Source organism: Marmota monax, unplaced genomic scaffold (genome assembly GCF_021218885.2).
Source record: "Marmota monax isolate L192 unplaced genomic scaffold, Marmota_monax_Labrador192_F-V1.1 WCK01_AAM20220418_F8-fsc00108, whole genome shotgun sequence".
Classification (NCBI taxonomy): domain Eukaryota; kingdom Metazoa; phylum Chordata; class Mammalia; order Rodentia; family Sciuridae; genus Marmota; species Marmota monax.
In genome coordinates, this window is record NW_026694593.1 from 5,877,019 (window position 1) to 5,894,174 (window position 17,156).

At 41.9% G+C, this 17,156-nt stretch overlaps 1 protein-coding gene across 4 annotated transcripts in view; it reads right to left on the bottom strand.

Annotated features, from left to right (window-relative positions):
* Nucleotides 1-5,052: 5,052 nt before the first annotated feature.
* Rprd2 (regulation of nuclear pre-mRNA domain containing 2) overlaps nucleotides 5,053-17,156 on the bottom strand; it is an 89,809-nt gene continuing 77,705 nt past the window's right edge. For 2 of the 4 annotated variants that reach the window (XM_046421634.2, XM_046421633.2), the window contains 4 exons: nucleotides 16,703-16,963; nucleotides 14,680-14,880; nucleotides 10,058-11,239; nucleotides 9,677-9,917 (listed from right to left, as the gene is read on the bottom strand). In XM_046421634.2, coding sequence (XP_046277590.1) covers nucleotides 9,829-9,917; nucleotides 10,058-11,239; nucleotides 14,680-14,880; nucleotides 16,703-16,963 — 1,733 coding nt within the window. In that variant the 3' untranslated portion in view covers nucleotides 9,677-9,828. Of the gene's footprint in view, nucleotides 11,240-14,679; nucleotides 14,881-16,702; nucleotides 16,964-17,156 lie in introns of all 4 variants that reach the window. The other 2 variants (XM_046421632.2, XM_046421631.2) reach the window with 1 other exon arrangement.

Below are 17,156 nucleotides of genomic sequence, written 5' to 3' on the forward strand. Positions count from 1 at the left end.
GTGACCCGGAAGAAGGAAACTGTTACACACACCTGAAACTGAGAAACCCGCGGCGTTTCAGCCCAAGCCCCAAGCAGCAACAATGGTCCAGCGCCTTCGAGAACAGGGCAGAGTTCTCCAGAGCAAGAGTGGAACAGAAATGACCGGAAATGGCAACTATTTCCCTTTAACCATAAATTTTCTTATACATGATCCTTAAGGCAGGTTGGAAACTAAGAGCTTGATTTTGGACAAACCGAGGATAAATCCCGGACCTACCATTAACTTTTTTTTTCCGAACTACTTAATTTCTCTAAGCCTAAGTTTTCATATTTATAGATAAGAATATTAGTATCACTCTCAAATGTTGGGGTAAATTTTATATAAATGGTCTGGCAGAGGGCTTGGTATATGGTAAAGAGCAACAGCAACAAGAAGTTATTATAATGAATGGACATAACAGCTTTAAGGCTGGTCACCCTCAGAGTCCCTTCGTACCATGGTACTTAAGAGGGACCTTAGATACCTCTTGATCTGAGCCCTGCTGGCTTCGGAGTCCAGGACCTGCCCACTCAGGCTTTCTTCACTCGTGCACTCTACTCCCGCGCACTTCCCCACCGCCTGGGGGAGGTAGCTGCCTCCTGCCTCTGCTCCCTCCCACCCCAGCTCCCGACTTCCTTTATCTCTTCTCTCCCTTTCCATTGTTCTATCTGTGATACAGGATAACCCCACATTTGATTAGTTTACACAGTAAAAATAGAAACATGGTTGGATTTGTAGCAAAGGATGAAGCTTGTGGGTGACTGAGCCTCTCAGTAATTCCCATTTAGTCCCCTCACCTGGGAGTAGGGATGGTTAGAGTTGGTTCTCCAGTTTCATTGGTGATGGAATCAAGGGTTGTCAGAGAAAGCTGTTTAATCTAGTTTTCCAGAAACTCAGGAAATTCTTGCACCACTCTGGATCTTGGCTCCATCTTCTGGTATGTTAGACACCCTGAAAGAGAGAGAGAGAGAGAGAGAGAGAGAGAGAGAGAGAGAGAGAGAGAGAGAGAGAGAGAAGAGAGAGAGACTGACTGCGGGAGAAGATGATTACTTGTGAGTGTGTGTAGGGGCAGCACAGTCAGAAGATAGTAAGTTTGTTTTGTACTGGGGATTGAACTCAGGGGCACTCAACCACTGAGCCACATCCTCAGCCCTGTTTTGCATTCCATTTAGAGGCAGGGTCTCACTGAGTTGCTTAGCACCTTGCTGTTGCTGAGGCTGGCTTTGAACTCTCTATCTATCCTCCTATTCCAGCCTCCCAAGCCACTGGGATTACAGGCGAGTGAGCACCACCATACCTGGCCAGTAGTAAGAATTTTTAAATGGCATTCAGAAATGGTGACAACAGGCAGAACTTTTCTTGCAGTTTTGCTCTAAAAGGACCAAGGGAGTGTTATATTGCAGGCAATAAAATGGTAAGTGCTTGATGATTATTAAGTATGTACCAATTACTGAATTGACTTGAAGCACCAAACGATATGTACACTGACACAATTTCTTTAATCATTTTATCTTGCCCTCTTTTGTTAGGATTGTAGGAATAAAGTAGGCTATCCTGGGATGGCATCTCCTTATACTCATCCCTCAAACATTAACTGACTGCTTAATATTGTGTGCAGTGCACTGATTTGGGTGCTGAGGTGATGCTATCAATCAACTACCACATCATCACCTTTATAACTGGTGTTGCAGTGGGGAAAGGTATGTCAAGAGTTATGCCATCCCACCCTTCTTAGCAAGCAAGCACAATGTCAGCAAAGGTCAATTCATTAATTATTGGTTCTTCTATAACTTCTAACTAGTAGATGCCTCAGCCTTAGGGAATTTTGACCCATTAAGTCTCTGGGGAACATCCTGAAACTTTTTGTCCACTCTACCCCTGCCTGCCAGAATACCCCTGAACATCTGCGTTGTGCCAAGTGCTATGCTTTCGATGTCTCATTTGTCGGGTAGTATTCCTATGCTCCCTTTAAAACATGGAAAATTGTCCTCAGAAAAATCAAGCTTTCTCTCCGACTCCACAACTTGGGTTGTCCACTTTGTCTCTTGGACCAGAATGCTTCACTTTTCTCTATGCAGATACTTATGGCCAAGTCCTAAATAGGGTGCAGAGGTATTGTCCAACTTTTCTCTATCAGATTGAAGTTAAGGAAGAAGCATGGAGGAAATCTTAAGATTTCCATACAAGTGTAGGGGAAGGGGAATCTTAAGTAGAAGCCATCCTAGGCCCTTAGTCAAATTCTAGGAAATTCTCAGCTTTTAGAATAGACCTCCCGGGCTGGGGGTGTGGCTCAAGCGGTAGCGCGCTCGCCTGGCATGCATGTGGCCTGGGTTCGATCCTCAGCACCACATACAAAGATGTGGTGTCCTAAGCTTCTTGTCAGGGGCATGGAGATAAACTGAACTTCGGCTTTGAAAATCGAAGGTTCGGGCTCACCTAAAATCTTCACAAATTTCCCTTCCCAGAGACATCTCTTCTCTGTAGAAGAGAAAGGAGAAAACAGACACCCCTCACCCCTGGCCTCTTTAACACTGGTTTGTCAGGTAGAGGCCAGAGTGTGTGTGTGTTGGGGGGGAGGGTGGGTGAATGGGAATAGAAACACTCTGAATTCAGGAGCCAGTATAGGGATGTGTCATTTTAGGGTAGAGGACAGGAGCAAAAATACTCTTAAAGGTCTTAGGGAATCTATAGGCCCCTATGTACAACTAAGCCCCACTTTTCTGTAAAATTTCAAAACAACCCTTCACTAATCTCTACTGGATGCTGTCCATATTTTCCTATCCATTCTATATTAACTATTCCAAGAAAAATGTATTGGTGTCAAGTCTTCTCTTTTCTGCAAATTATTTGGCAAAGGACTGGAGTATTTCCCAAACATAAGGAGATACACTGGGGATAAGGAAGTCAATTTGCTGGAATATTTAATTTTCTATGAACCTACGCACGTCCAGGATAAACTGGTTTAGCCAACACCCTTTTGAGTCAAACACACAAAAAAGTACTACCTATTTGTTTCTCAGTTGGCACAGCAGAACTCACTAGCCCCTCCACCCACACCTGTATTCTCAACTTTTGACTCTTGTTTAGGTGAGAACAAAGAGAAAGTTCTGGGGAAAAAATGGAGGAGGGCTGGCATTGTGGCTCAGTGGCAGAGCGCTGACCTGGTGTGTGGCCCTGGGTTCGATCCTCAGCACCACACATAAAATAAAGGTATTGTGTCCAACTACAACTAAAAAACAAAATATTGGGAAAAAAATGGAGGAGCTAGGGATATAGCTTAGTGGTAGAACAAGAGCTTAGCAAGGATGAGATCCTCCTGGGCTCAATCCTCAGTAACAACAAAACCAAACCACCTACGGGAACTGACCATCAATCTCTATATGGATCTCATCCTTTCCTCCTTTCCACAAACTTGGACTAAGCAAGGGAGTTGTCCGCTCCCTCGGCACCATCAGAAGTAGGTCTCCAGTTCACATCACACCTACTCATTTCCTTCACAGCAAAGGCGCCCCTCAGGGCTGGGGGGTAGAGCACTGGCCTGGCATGCGTGAGTTCAATTCTCAGCACCACATATAAATATACACTGACAACTAAAAAAAAAAGTATCTGTCCTACTGGTGACCCTCTAGCAGCCTTGTTGGCGCAGCCTCAGTGAGTTATTACTCAGCAACTGTGGACAGCAGCTGATCAGGCTCAGCTGCACAGTTACTCATAAGCAAGTATGAGACACCCCAATACCCACCTGGTGGTGGCTTATGACTACACAGGGTAACTCATCCCTTCTGCGCAGGATAGGCTTACCTATAGTGATTTAGGGGGAGGAAGTTACGAGTTTTCAACAATGTACCCAGAAAGGCCAATGAGGAAGTCTCAAGGCTGTGACTTTCTTAAGGGACAGAGAAAATAAGGTGGGCAAGACCAGTTTCCAGGAAGGCATAGGAAGAAGGGGTGAGCTACATTCCAGAGGCAGCCAGCACAGAGGTGCGCTGTACTTGCTGCGTGTGTGCCTAGGCTGTTGCTATTTCAGAAGTGTCTTGGGGCACATATACGTAGCTTCACATAATCAAGCCTGCTATTTAGAGCCTTCTACCCTGCCAGTGACCCAGGCCTGACCCATATGCAGTGACCAGCCCTCTTCACCACCCCTTAAAGCCAACATTCCATTATTAAGCTTCACTGGGTTATAAGAAGGGATGGGGTAAGAGAGGAGGGTTAAGTTAGGATTCTGTGTGACAGGTTGCCAATACGCAACAAGGGTAGACGTGGGGAAAGAATTGGCCAGAAGGATCCTTACCACACCCTCCCCACAATTCTATGCCTGCTTTAAAATATTTCTTGGCTCACAATTGTACAACTTTTGGAAGACACACAATATCTAAACAGTATATATCCCACTTCATCACCAACCACTTCCTGAACATCTTGGTCTCACCCCACCCATTACACAATTATACCAAGGATCAAACAAAACTCACAAGGCCATGAAGATCTGAAGCTCAGATAGCCTTTAGGGATAATAACCACAGAAGTCAAAGGGGACAGCTGGACAAGATCAATGTGAGGGGAAAAGTCAACCACACAACAAAGAAAGCTATATTTTATTAAACTGGAAAATAAAATATTGGGGACAAAGATTTTTTTTTTTTAAAGGAATGGTTAGAAGAAAGTGTAAGTGGTCATAAGGAAGGAATGAGTCGGATGGTCTGTGGCCACTCTGTGGTGCCTCAGAAATGTGTGAGCATACAGGCCACTCACTCCCCCTTCCCCACATACCCTTAGACCAAAAGCCAATACAACTGCATCTTCAGAGATACATCCAGGATTTTCTTTCTGTATTCTGTAGCTGGTTTCACCTTCAGCCCTGAACAGTCATGTTGGATCTTTGCTGGAGAAAATTTTGATTTTCCAACCACAGGTTTGCTCCTCAAAGCAGCAGTTTCAGCTCCTGGAGAAGTTCCCTTCTATTTGGACTCACCAGAGAAGCCAGGGGCCCTTGAACAAAGCCCCAATCTCAAAGAAAAATGTCAAACCTTTAGAACTAGTTATTTTATTAAATGATATCAATACACATTTCAAAAGGATTTCATTGTTGTTGCCTCTAAAGCATGTACTTATTTTGTTTTCCACACTGAACACGTGAGAATATCACCAACATATCTAATTTTAATCTTAACAGGCACCCCCACCAATTTAAAAAAAAGGGGGGGGGGAGGGAAGAAGGGAAGCAGTAATTTACAGCGGCTTCAAAACAGTAACAGCTGAAGCTTAACTGTGTGAACAGGTAACTTCAGGACTGATAGTGAATATTCTGCAATTGGGAAGTTTAGCATATTCACATTATCTAGATAGGTTTGCTGTACCATATATACCACATTGTTTTCCTGGTATCAGGATAAAAATCCTACTTTGGAATCAACCTTCCCTGGAATCAACAAAATTCTATTTACCTTGACTCTTGGGCAGGCAGAGGGAAGCAGGGAGGGAGCTCTCATGTTAGCTGGCTGAAGAGTGAACCCTTACAAAATACTTAAGGACCCTACTTCTGATACGTATCACTAAAGTGGTACTAGTGTATTCACTAGAATTCTTTGTCTGTGATTTTACAGTGAGCACCAGGACCTTAGTAATAATTTCTCATATTCTGCTTTCATATGAGTCATGTCCTTGCTAAGACACAGTATGTTATACTTTCTTTAAAAAATATCTTGTTTATTTTTTAAACTCAGGTTGAAATACAAAAGTCAGAGCATGGTCTTGGAGTTTTAAATCACAGACACAGAAAGAATAAAACCCCTTTGTCTCATGTTTATGAATACCAGAAGTGTCTTTTTTTGTTTCACTATATCACATATATACATTGTTGACTTCATTTACTGCTGTAGCGATTTCCTTAAAATTAATAGCTGACAGTCTCATACAAATCCTCATTTCCATCCTGAAACAAATGTACTAAGGACTCTGTGGCAAATGAACAAAAACACCCCACAAAAACCCAACCCCTTAAAAGTCCAACTTTGAACTGTACAATGTCTTCCTTTCAAGGATCAGCCATCATGTTTTTGAGGACAATTACCCTGCCCCAATACTAAGGAAGCCACTTTCCTGACATCCCCACATTTTCTGCTAAAATCAAATGGTCAGAGAGCCTTTTCAAGTAAACACTACATTAGCTTAAACAAGAGCAGCAGAAAGAATTCACATTTTTTTTATTCTAGAAAAAAAAAATCCCACTTAATTTCTGCAAAAAAAAAAAAAAAAGTAAAATAAAATAAAATAAAAAATCAATTCTCAGACAGAATTTCCCTTACCTCCACCCCCATTCAGTTATGCTTTTTCACAAAACAAATGCCTCAGGACTCAAAATAACTATGCTTCCTTTGCTTTGCTATACTATATACCCCATCCCACTCACAAGGTCATGGTATCATGCATTTTTGTGGAGACAGCTACAGGGCAAAGAGGCTTGAGGGTCAAAGAAACAAAGAACAGCAGGCTCAAGATCAGACGCGCATTAGGAAGATGAATGAGCTGGCGCATGCTAACCACAGAACACAAGGTGAGCCCAAATAAATAATGGGGAAAACATCACATAAAAACTCCCAAGCTATGATGGACCTGGTTTAAGCTGCTTTCTCTGAAAGGCAAGTTTATTCTGAGACAAAGAGTCATCTTTTGTCACTATACTGCTCACTCTCCTCCACCTTTGATACCCAACTGGAGAAATCCAAAGCAATTCCCATCCTTCCTCATAGTTAGTACTGTACTAACTTGGGAGAAAATATATGAAATTTGCTAGGATTCCTTCAAAAACTCAACACACACTGTTTTACTCATCTATCTGGAGGTTTACCAGTACCTTGGGGTAAAAATAAAAAACAAAAAACAAAAAACCCACCCCCCAAAAAATTAGTAAGCAGTTTTTGCTTTTCAGGGTCCCTAGATACAAAGATTAAACAAAGTACAGTGACTGTCTTTCTCCCAAATACTAGTTGGAGAACATAAACAAGCCTTTTAGTCCGAGGAGAAGGAAAGTATACCTCTTTCATGTAAAATGAAAAGCAGAAACATTCTTTGCCTCCTGTTGAGCATAAGAAGTGGGGATGAAGCGTGAGCACTGAAATGTGATAGGTTGCTATCTGCAGAGTGGGGCAATTTGGATTTTTCAGGTCTTTCTTTTTCTCTGTAATGACATGAACAGTAACACCCATCTGTTTCCAAGACATACTTAAAGAGGTATAATATAAAGTACTATTGAATCTCCTCCTCTGAGTTACCAAGAGTAGGGGTGATACAGGACTGAGGCAAGGGGGGAAACCAAGCTGAAGACAAACCTTTCTCTAATAGTTAACGTTTGCTGAAAACCACCAAATGAACACCATGTTAGAGAAGTAAAATTAACTTCTATAAGAAAAATGCAGGGATAATATTTCATTTGCATCTTTGTATCAACTGTCAACTGTAGTGACTTTCTAGTTAAAATAGAAATGAAGATCGAGGGGCAAAAATAAGAAAGAAAGAAAAGCAGAAAGCAAGAGCTTGGTGCAAGATGCCTGGAAATGTGTCCTGTTCCCTCTTGCTTACAGAAGACAGTCAGGTCCCAGCACACCTCAATGGGTCCTTCCTAGTTTGATGTATGGTAGGCATATATCCTTATTTTAACCTGGAACTTATATTCAGCCCGCTTTAATTCCTTCTAAAAGGAGAAAAATTTTGACCAGTATAGAATGAGTTTTCTATTTCCTCAAAGTTACTGCCTGATAGTACTTTAGAGGAAGGGTCTGATTGGAGGAAGAAAAAAAAAAAGTAAGATTTTAGGAAAAGGGGAAAGAACAACATGCCTTTAAAAACGAAACAAAGAAACCTGACAGAAAAAAAAACAACAAAAAACCAAAACCAAAAAACCCTGACAGGCCCAAGATCTTCCACATTTCCTCCCTTGCAACACCTCCTGGCTGCCAGCAGGGCAGAGCGAGAACAGGGAATCGCACTGGTTACAGCAGTTACTTTGTTGGAGAAGGAAGAGGACAGGGATCCTTCCATCACTACTACAGAAGCCAAGCCCAAAATAACACCCCAACATTGCACATGTTATTATCTGTACTGATGGAAGTTTTATTTCAAATGTAGTTATACTCTTTAATAGCTGGGATAAAATAAAGATTGTTTCCTCCCCACTCCCCAAGCCCCCAGCCAAATGAAGTGGCTTTGGTTGTGTTTCTTTCTTAAATACAAATAGCTTGGAGAAGGAAGTAAGTGCTGTCGGAGGAGGGACTGGATGGAATAGTAAAATGTAAGCAGAGATGACTTTTTAATTTGGAAGGGAGGCCCTTTATCATAATAAAAAAAATAAATCAAGGGAGGGAAAACAAATAAAAACAGCAATAAACCAAACTCCTACTTGCAATGCTCTCTAGACTGTTCAAAATGCTCCTTTCCCTTGGTTTCCATCAGTACCTGGGAGGGAAGAACGGGCGTTTTGGTGCAAAGAACGGAGGGCCCCTAGCGAAAGGTGGCCTGGGTCTCTTTAAACTGTGGAATGGGTCTCTGCCGAGAAAAGGTTCCCGAGGCCGAAAGTCTGGCCGGGGACTCCGTAAAATCATACCACTCCGGTTGATGGTGTCTCTGTGTGAGGGACCCAAGGGGGGGCCACTGCCGCTGGTGCCGCCTCCCCCACCTCCTCCATGAGCTGGGCCCAGGTGCTCCAGAGAGTGGGCGGGTAGGCTCAGGCTCTCCCGCACACGGCTAAGGCCAGGGCCGTTGAGGTCCCGTTGGGTGGGGCCCCCATGGTCCCTGGGTCCTGCGAGCACCCCAAAATGCTCAGCCAGGGTCCCTTGAAGGAGGGAGCTATGGTCCTTGGGGAACACTGCCACAGCCCCTGCCACTCCGTGCTCTGCCAGTGGAGGGGTCGGGAAGGGCACAACTCCAGAGTGGTCAACAGGGGGTGGAGGAGGGGGCGGAGCAGAAAAGGGGACACCACTCCCACCACTGCTGCTATGTTCCCCGGGGGGCGGAGGAGGGGGCGGGGCAGGGAAGGGAACCCCGCTGTGCTCCCCAGGAGGAGGCGGTGGGGCAGCATGGGCCAGGGCTGCCTCCTTTGTGAAGGGATTCGTAAGATCCACAGAGGGCAGGTGAGCGGGCGCATCTCGAGAGAAGATACCACTGTGATCCTTAGGAGGGGCAGGTGGGGCAGATGACGGCCCAACTGGCTCTCTCTGGAAGGGTGTCCCATGTTCCAAGGGGGACGGGGGGAGATGATGCTCAAATGTTGAGTTGAAACTGTTGGAACGAAAGTTGCCGACACTCTCCTGAAACTGGGGTGCCCGTTCCTTGTATGGTGTTGTTTTAAAGCCAGTGAGGCCTCCGCTGCCCCCACCCCCAAGGGATGCCAAATCAGAGGCACTTGAGGGGCCATTGTCAAAAGAGCTGCCCGATGTGCTCAGGTCGAACCAGCCCACCCTTGAAGCCTCGCGCCCATGTCCTCTATTCCCCTTCCCAGGAACTCGGATGGACTCTACGGTCTGTATCGGCTCCCCCGACATCCTTCTATTAGCGGCATTATGGTAACCCAGAGTTTCTATCGGGGCCCCTTTTTCTTCTGTGCTATCAGGCAAGTCTAGGCAGGAGGAGGACACGCGGGTTTCTATGCGGTAGTGCTCTTCTTGCTGCTGCTGGTCAGCGGTAGTCAAGCTGGACTGGGTGAGGTTAGAGAGACCGACACCATCACTTGAAGTGCCCTTGTTGGGGGTCTGGCCAAAATGCTTGTCATCTGAGGGCTTGCGTGAGGCGTTTTTAAGCATATTCTTAAACTCAATCGTCGACGTGGTGGAAATGGTGGAGGCCAGGACTTTCTCCACGCCTGACGTGGGTGGGTGGCCCGTGGGAGCAGCGAGGGTATTCTGCGGAGAGAAAAGGGAACGATGTGGGACTGGGTGAGGAGAGTCTGGGTACTGCTTCTGTGGCAAACTGAGATGCCCAGTGGTAGACTGAGACAAGCTATTGTGGTTGGAGTCAGGGGTGAAAAATGAATCATTCTTACTCGGTGATGGTGACCGGTCAGACCCAGGTTCATTCCCTCTTATGCTGAAGGCACCAAAGAGCCCAGGGGAAGAAGCCAGACGGTCACAGTTCTCACTAGAGTCCAGGAGGGCTCTTACAGATGGAGGGAAGGCTGACTTTACCCCAAATTCTTGGGCCCTGTGGCTATAACTGGACAGGATTGGCTGGTACTCCGGGGCATCAGACACCTTGCTGGACTTGAGGATAGATTTGGCTGGTTTCTTCTCCAGGTTCATCATAGCAGAAGGTGGAGGCCCTGAGTACTCAAAATCTCGGTAATCTTCATCTTCATGGAAAGAAGTATCTGGATAGAATTTTTCCTGTGAAGAGTCCATCAGGGAAGACGGTCTCTCCATTCCATCAGAAGGTTGCTTATAGGGAGATTCGCTGCCCAGGCCAAAGGGTCGATATGTAGATACAGAATTGGAGAGCTCCCGGGGGTAGTTTTCATCTCTCCCAGGGGGTGGTGATCTTGTACTGCTGGGTGTTGAAGAACCCGGGCTAATGATCTTAGAAAGCAGGGACATAGTATCTACACTGCTGGACGTAGGCTTGTCCATCATCTCATCCTGGGTGGGTGTTCCACTCCGTTCATCCCGTACAGGGGTTCCATCAATGTTGTCGATTGAAGTGCTAGTAGGGCCACGCTGGAAGTCTGAGGGATGGCTCTCGGATGGGGCACTGGACCCCAAACTGCTCAGGATTGGGATATTTAAGTTTAAGCCACTGAAACCAGGATTACCTTTTAAGAAGTTGTGGATCTTCATTTCCAGGCTTGGGGAGGTGGACTCTGACTCCAGTTTTGGCTTGGAGATCTCTGAAGATTGGCACATGGCAACTTCGGTCGGCGGGGCAGCAGGGCTAGTACTGTGGGTACCTGCAAACCCTAAAGAGTTGGATGGCAGTTTAAACGTAGTGCTTGGAAGCCCTGGACTTTGCCCAATTGATGTCTTGCTGGCTGAAGTTGAAGAGACTTCAGAAGCTGATGAATTAGGAGAATAGTTGAAGCTTTTGGGAATAAAAGATTGGGTATTAGAGGACACATTTCTTCCTTTTATGGTAGAGACTGTGGTATTGGCAGGGGAAGCTGATGTGCTCTGAGATGCAGCTTCACTGGATGGAACTGGGTTCCCAGTAACACTCTGAAGTAAAGATGACAGGCCTGTAAAAACAAAGATTAGAGGGGTTAAAAAGAACAACTCCCTGCCATATAATAAAAACAATGTAGGCTTATGAGATATCCTCACTCATTCTGGTGGGAACCAGATGGGTTTTAAAATATGAAGCCAAAGGGAATCCAGACCAAACAAGTACTGGCTCAAGGTCATAAAAAACACTGGACTTATTTATCAATCCAAGAGAGAAAAATCACTGAAATGTTTCCCGTGTAGTTCAGAAACGTGTCCAAAACAGCACAATAAAAGGCAACAGGAAGGGAGAGATTCTCATGTCAGAATCACTCATAGTTGAAACAAGGCAAAGCAGGAAAAGAAAGGAAGCAAAATTATTCTTAAAACAACAACTTAAGCCAGTATTTCTTAATGTTTGATCTGTGGAAATAGTTCTCAAAATGCAAACAGATACCCTGCCCTACCTTTCCTTTCCCAGCTCCACAATCACCTCTAAGGTTAACAGTACACACTGTGACTCCTAAGAGGGAGACAACATGTGCAAACTTGAGAAATCCATTAGAATGGGGAGTAGAAGTATCTCCTGCTAGACTGGTTGTTACCTTTTAGAATACAACGCTTTTAACTATCAAATCTGATTGTAAAATGTAGCAATAAAAATGAGATAAACACACACCACAAAGACTTAAAAGCCAGACAAAAAGGGGTACTGATCCTTTCACAAGAAAACAAAATTTCTATTCTATAACTTGGAAAAACCAAGGATTATTGATTAATCAAAACTGATAATGATGAGATTCAACCCTATTCAATGACAGACAAAACCTCCTCAGAAGTACTGAGAAAGAGCTCTTTGGGACAAAGGTTGAAGGTTCATGAAAGCAAACTACTCCTGTAGAAAATGTTTTAAAAATAAATAAATAAAATAAAGGTATTGTGTCCGTCTACAACTAAAAAAATATTTTAAAAATATCTGACAAAGAGGTAACAGAAGAGCAGATAAATTTAACCATGTTTTGGAAAATTTAATGAATTTCTGGTCATAAATGAAAACTTTATTTCATGCAAGTATATAAATTTTTCTCTTTTTGGTACTGAGGTTTGAACCCAGGGCTTCTTGTATGCAAGAGAAGCACTCTACCATTGAGATACATTTCCAGCCCCAAATGTATAGATTTTAGTTAATAAATTGTACTAAAACTTATCCTCAGCAATGATATTGTAAAAGAGTATTTCATAATTTTATATGGTAACTCTGGTTAATTAATATGTCTTCAAAATATCAATTTTAACCCATATTTGCGGAGATTTACGGTGTGAATAATTTTAGGGCCACTCCAGTATTACTTTTTATTTATTTTGAGTGTGGGAAGAACTGGGAAATGAACCCAAGGGTGCTTAAACACTGAGCCGTATCCCCAGACCTTTTTATTTTTTATTTTGAGACAGGTCTTGCTAAGTTGCTTAGGGCCTCAATAAGTTCTTGAGGCTAGTCTTGAACTTGTGATTCTCTTCTCTCAGTCTCTTTAGCTGCTCGGATTTTAGGCATAAGCCACCATGCCTGGCAAAATTCTAATGTTTCCTGTTTTTTGTTTTTTTTTAAAATTTTTCTGTAATCTAATATCAATGTTAGATAATATCCAAACAATTGATATTTAACTTCAGTTATCCTGGGGAGGGGGGAGGGAAAGCATGTTTCATTCTGAAAAGTTTCCAGGCTATACAATTTTTCCTTTCCTAACAGTTTAATTTAATTTTAATTCCTACCAGTCATTGTTGTCACCAAACCCAGAAGTCCTCAAGTACTACAATGTGATACGTAATAATGTCATGTAACTTTTAAAAGATATTTCAGCATATCTTTAAGATACTGTGGGATAAATTCTTCAAAAGATCATCTTGTTAAGATAGATACCACCCAGATTTCTGGAATAAATAAAATTGTGTTTCACTATTAAACATTATTTTGTGTCAAAAATCTGTAAATAAGGACTATGGACCCTTATCACAGAACCAAGTTTTAAGAGATTTCTTGGAGACATTTTTATTTATCTATTTTTATGTGGTGCTGAGGATCGAACCCAGGGCCTTGCACAAGCTAGGCAAGTGTCTACCGCTGAGCCACAACCCTAGCCCTCTTGGAGACATTTAATAAACACATCTATTTATGCTGCTGGACACAGTCATTTGAATGTTATAGAATTCGACTTTCTATAAGTAAATAAAAGTTGATGAACCACCTTGTTAGTCCACAAAAATTGTATTTTGGGGGTTGTCATTTCTTATTCTGTCAAAACATGCTTAATGGGCTGGATGTAGCTCAGTGGCAAAGCGTCTGCCTTGCATTTGCAAAGCCCTGGGTTCGACCCCCCAGTTCCAAAAATGATAAAAAAAAAAAAAATTTTAAAAAACAAACAACAACAACAAAAAAAAAAACCCCAAAACATGCTTAGTTAGTTCCATGCAACTTTTTCCAGATGACAAAGCCCAAGTCCACACGATACTGTTTCAGAAATCTAACCCAAGGAAAAGCTTTAAGGTGTAGTTTCATATGTTAATCACACAAATGAGTTCAAGATTTTTGTTGTTACTATAAGATAGCAATAGGAGAGGGATTGAAAAGGAGAAATCACAAGCATGTCAATCCTTCAAATGAACTGTTCCTAAAATTCGTGGTTCAAGATGTGCCACAGTATTATCATCAACTACTGATTGCTGGTCTCAATATATGGATTATTGATCTATGTATTATTAATCTATGTATTATTACTTTATAGTACTTAGTTCTGTGTAACAAAATTTTCTATATCTTATAACAAAATTCACCATAATACAGTACTTGACTGATCACTTACAAAACAGTTTAGGAAACAGAAAATTAAGAGATACCTATATTATTATATTCACACAGAGCACAATTTCTCAAGCTCAGCACTTTTGACATTGTGGGATGAATAATTCTTTGCTGTTGGGGGTTTTCCTATGCATTATACAATGTTTAGCAACATCCACATGGCTCTGACCCACTAGTATCCCCTTGCCTAGTCGTGACAACCACAAATGTCTCTATTCCTTGATACATGTCCCCTAGAGGCCCCTGGTTGAGATTACTGACATTGAGTATATCACTACAATGAAGATACTATTATGGTATTTATAATTTATTGCATAATTATACTGAGGTATTTAAAAAGGGTTGTGTTGGTGTCTGGAAAAAAAAGAGTAGAGATCAGATTGACCTTAAAAAAAAAAAAGTTAGAAATAGGCAGTTTTACATGTAAAACACACTGGCAAAGCTGGACAGAGGGAGAGATCAACTGAGGCAGAGATCATACATTCATGAAAACAAAAAGATGAGAATCAGGAACTAATTGTATTATACATTTTATGCCTTTGGATTCCTCAGAAATGGGATACAGGATTAAGCCAGGGATAAACACAATTCAAGTCCCTCTTGCAGATATCAGTTTACCTTGTAGTGCAGGGGCTGACTGTGTCTGGGTTTTGGAAAGAGCAGATAGAATGCTCTCTGGGGTGATCTCCACCTTGGAGAGGATATTTGCCAGAGGGTTGTGAGATGTTGTTGTGGCAGGTGCAGGTGTTTTCAGGCCACTGGTGAGGTTGCTGGGACTGGTAGGAGTTCCTGGAGAAGGTCTTGATGCAGGACTGACCCCTGGTGGCAGAAAGATGAACTCAAGAAAACGCAATTCAAAAATGACCTTTCAATTCATTACATTTTCCACTCACTTCAATGAGTCTGATATGTTTAACAGAAATTCTTCTCGTCTGATCCACAAATGGTCCCTTATCATGGAATGTACAAAGAGAAAAAAAATCTGAAAATTAAGATACGCTACTTCTATTTGGAACATCCTTAAAATAAACAAGTTATTTTATTATATATTCATTAGTTTTAAGAACTCCAACAAAGAGAGACTAGGCAAACTGCTTTTTTTCCACTGCCAAATAGTTCCTATACTTAAGAGCCCCATTAGTACTCAGTAAGCACTGCTGGATGACGGATGGTCAGATCCTCTGCGATCGCAGGACTCTGCTATGGCATATGTCCGTGTCTTGCTTTTGAAATAATGATCGTTATTATTTTTTTTTTTTACATTTCAAAATGGTTGATTTTAACATATAAAATGGTATATAAAGAGAAAAACATTTGACTATTTAAAAGATGATAAAAAACTATGAACAGATTATTTCACAAAGAAACAGAAATAAGCAAATAGAAGAAAGTTTTAATCACATCTTTAATCAATGAAAAACATTAAAACAATTTGTAAAGGTTGAATGTGACACAGATTAAATGAAGTAAAACAGTAGAGAAGGTGAGGAACAGAAACTTTCATATACTAGGTACATAAAATAGTATATATTCTTGGATATCAATTTTGTTATAACATATGAAAAGCCTTTATCCAACTCCCCCCCCACACCCGCCCCCTGGTTCTGGGGAGTTGATACATGACCTTGCACATGCTATGCAAGCACTCAACCACTGAGCTACATCCAGCCCAAGAGTCTCCATCTTTTAGAAGTATGTAAATATTTATGATGAAATTAAATGTTTGGACTGGGTGTAGTGGCACATGCCTGTGATCTCAGTAATGTGGGAGGCTAAGGCAGGAGGATTGTAAGTTCAAGGCCAGTTTTACCAATTTACTAAGGCCCTAAGCAACTTACTGAGGCCCTATATCAAAATACAAAACAGGGTTAGGGATGTAGCTCAGTGGTAAAGCACCAGAGTAAAATCCTTAGTATAGGGGGAAAAAAAAAAGAAAAGAAAAAATAAGTTTAAATTGGAAATTTCTTCAAAATAATCCAGAGTGAATATGGTATAGATTTTTCAGGGTTACCCTATTATAACTGAGTGATGAGTACATGGGATATTCTACTTGCATACATTTTCATTTAGTTTTTCTTGTGTATATGTGTGTGGTGCTGGGGATTGAACCCAGCACTTGGCCGTGAGACAAGTTATATCCCCAGCCCTTTTATTTTTTAAAATCAACCAATTAATTATTTTTTTGGGGGGGGTACTGGGGATTAAATTCAGGGACACTCAGCTGCTGAGCCACATCCCCAGCCCAATTTTGTATTTTATTTAGAGAGAGCCTCTCACTGAGTTGCTCAACGCCTCACTGTTGCTGAGTCTGGCTTTGAACTTATGATCCTCCTGCCTCAGCCTCCAGACCCACTGGATTACAGGCGTGAGACACCATGTTTGGTTATTTCAATTATTAAAAGAATTTTTAATCTCTCAAACACTCACATACACATATACTTGTAAGAATAAATAAATATAAGTGATTTCATTTGGGGTAATATGATGACAGACATTTATTTTATTCACTGTGCTAATTTTCTAATTTTTCTACATTTTCACTGCATTTTTTAAACAAAATTAAACAACAAAAAAACAGACTAATGGCTCAATTTTAAAAGCTAGAAATCAGCTTTTTATCTTCTTCTCTAGGCTTACTTACCAGTATTTTTCATGACTGATGTTAGACTGCTAAGGATGGAACTAATCTTTGCCAGATCCACGTTAGCCAGGTTGGGCAAAGCCAAAGCTGGGGACGGGGACAGAAGAGAAGTATTCACAGGCTTTGGAAGAGGTGGGGTTGCTGTCATGGTCACAGGCACTGGGGTACAGGAAGAGGCCTTTGGGAGAGTTTCTGTTGGCTTTGTAGGTACAGAAGTAGAGACAGCTGATTTCTCCACAGGTTTTTCCTTCCTGTCCTCCACTGTTTCAACAAAGAGAAGATATGATATTACATCTTCCTACTTTCTAGGCTTTGTTCTTAAATATGAAATAATATGTCCTAATATTTTCTAATTTGAGGGTTTAAAAAGCACTATAATTCTAGAGAAAACAACCAGTCACTTTGTGTTTTTTATTTTAAAGTCATAGTCTTCATAAATTATTATTTTTGATAT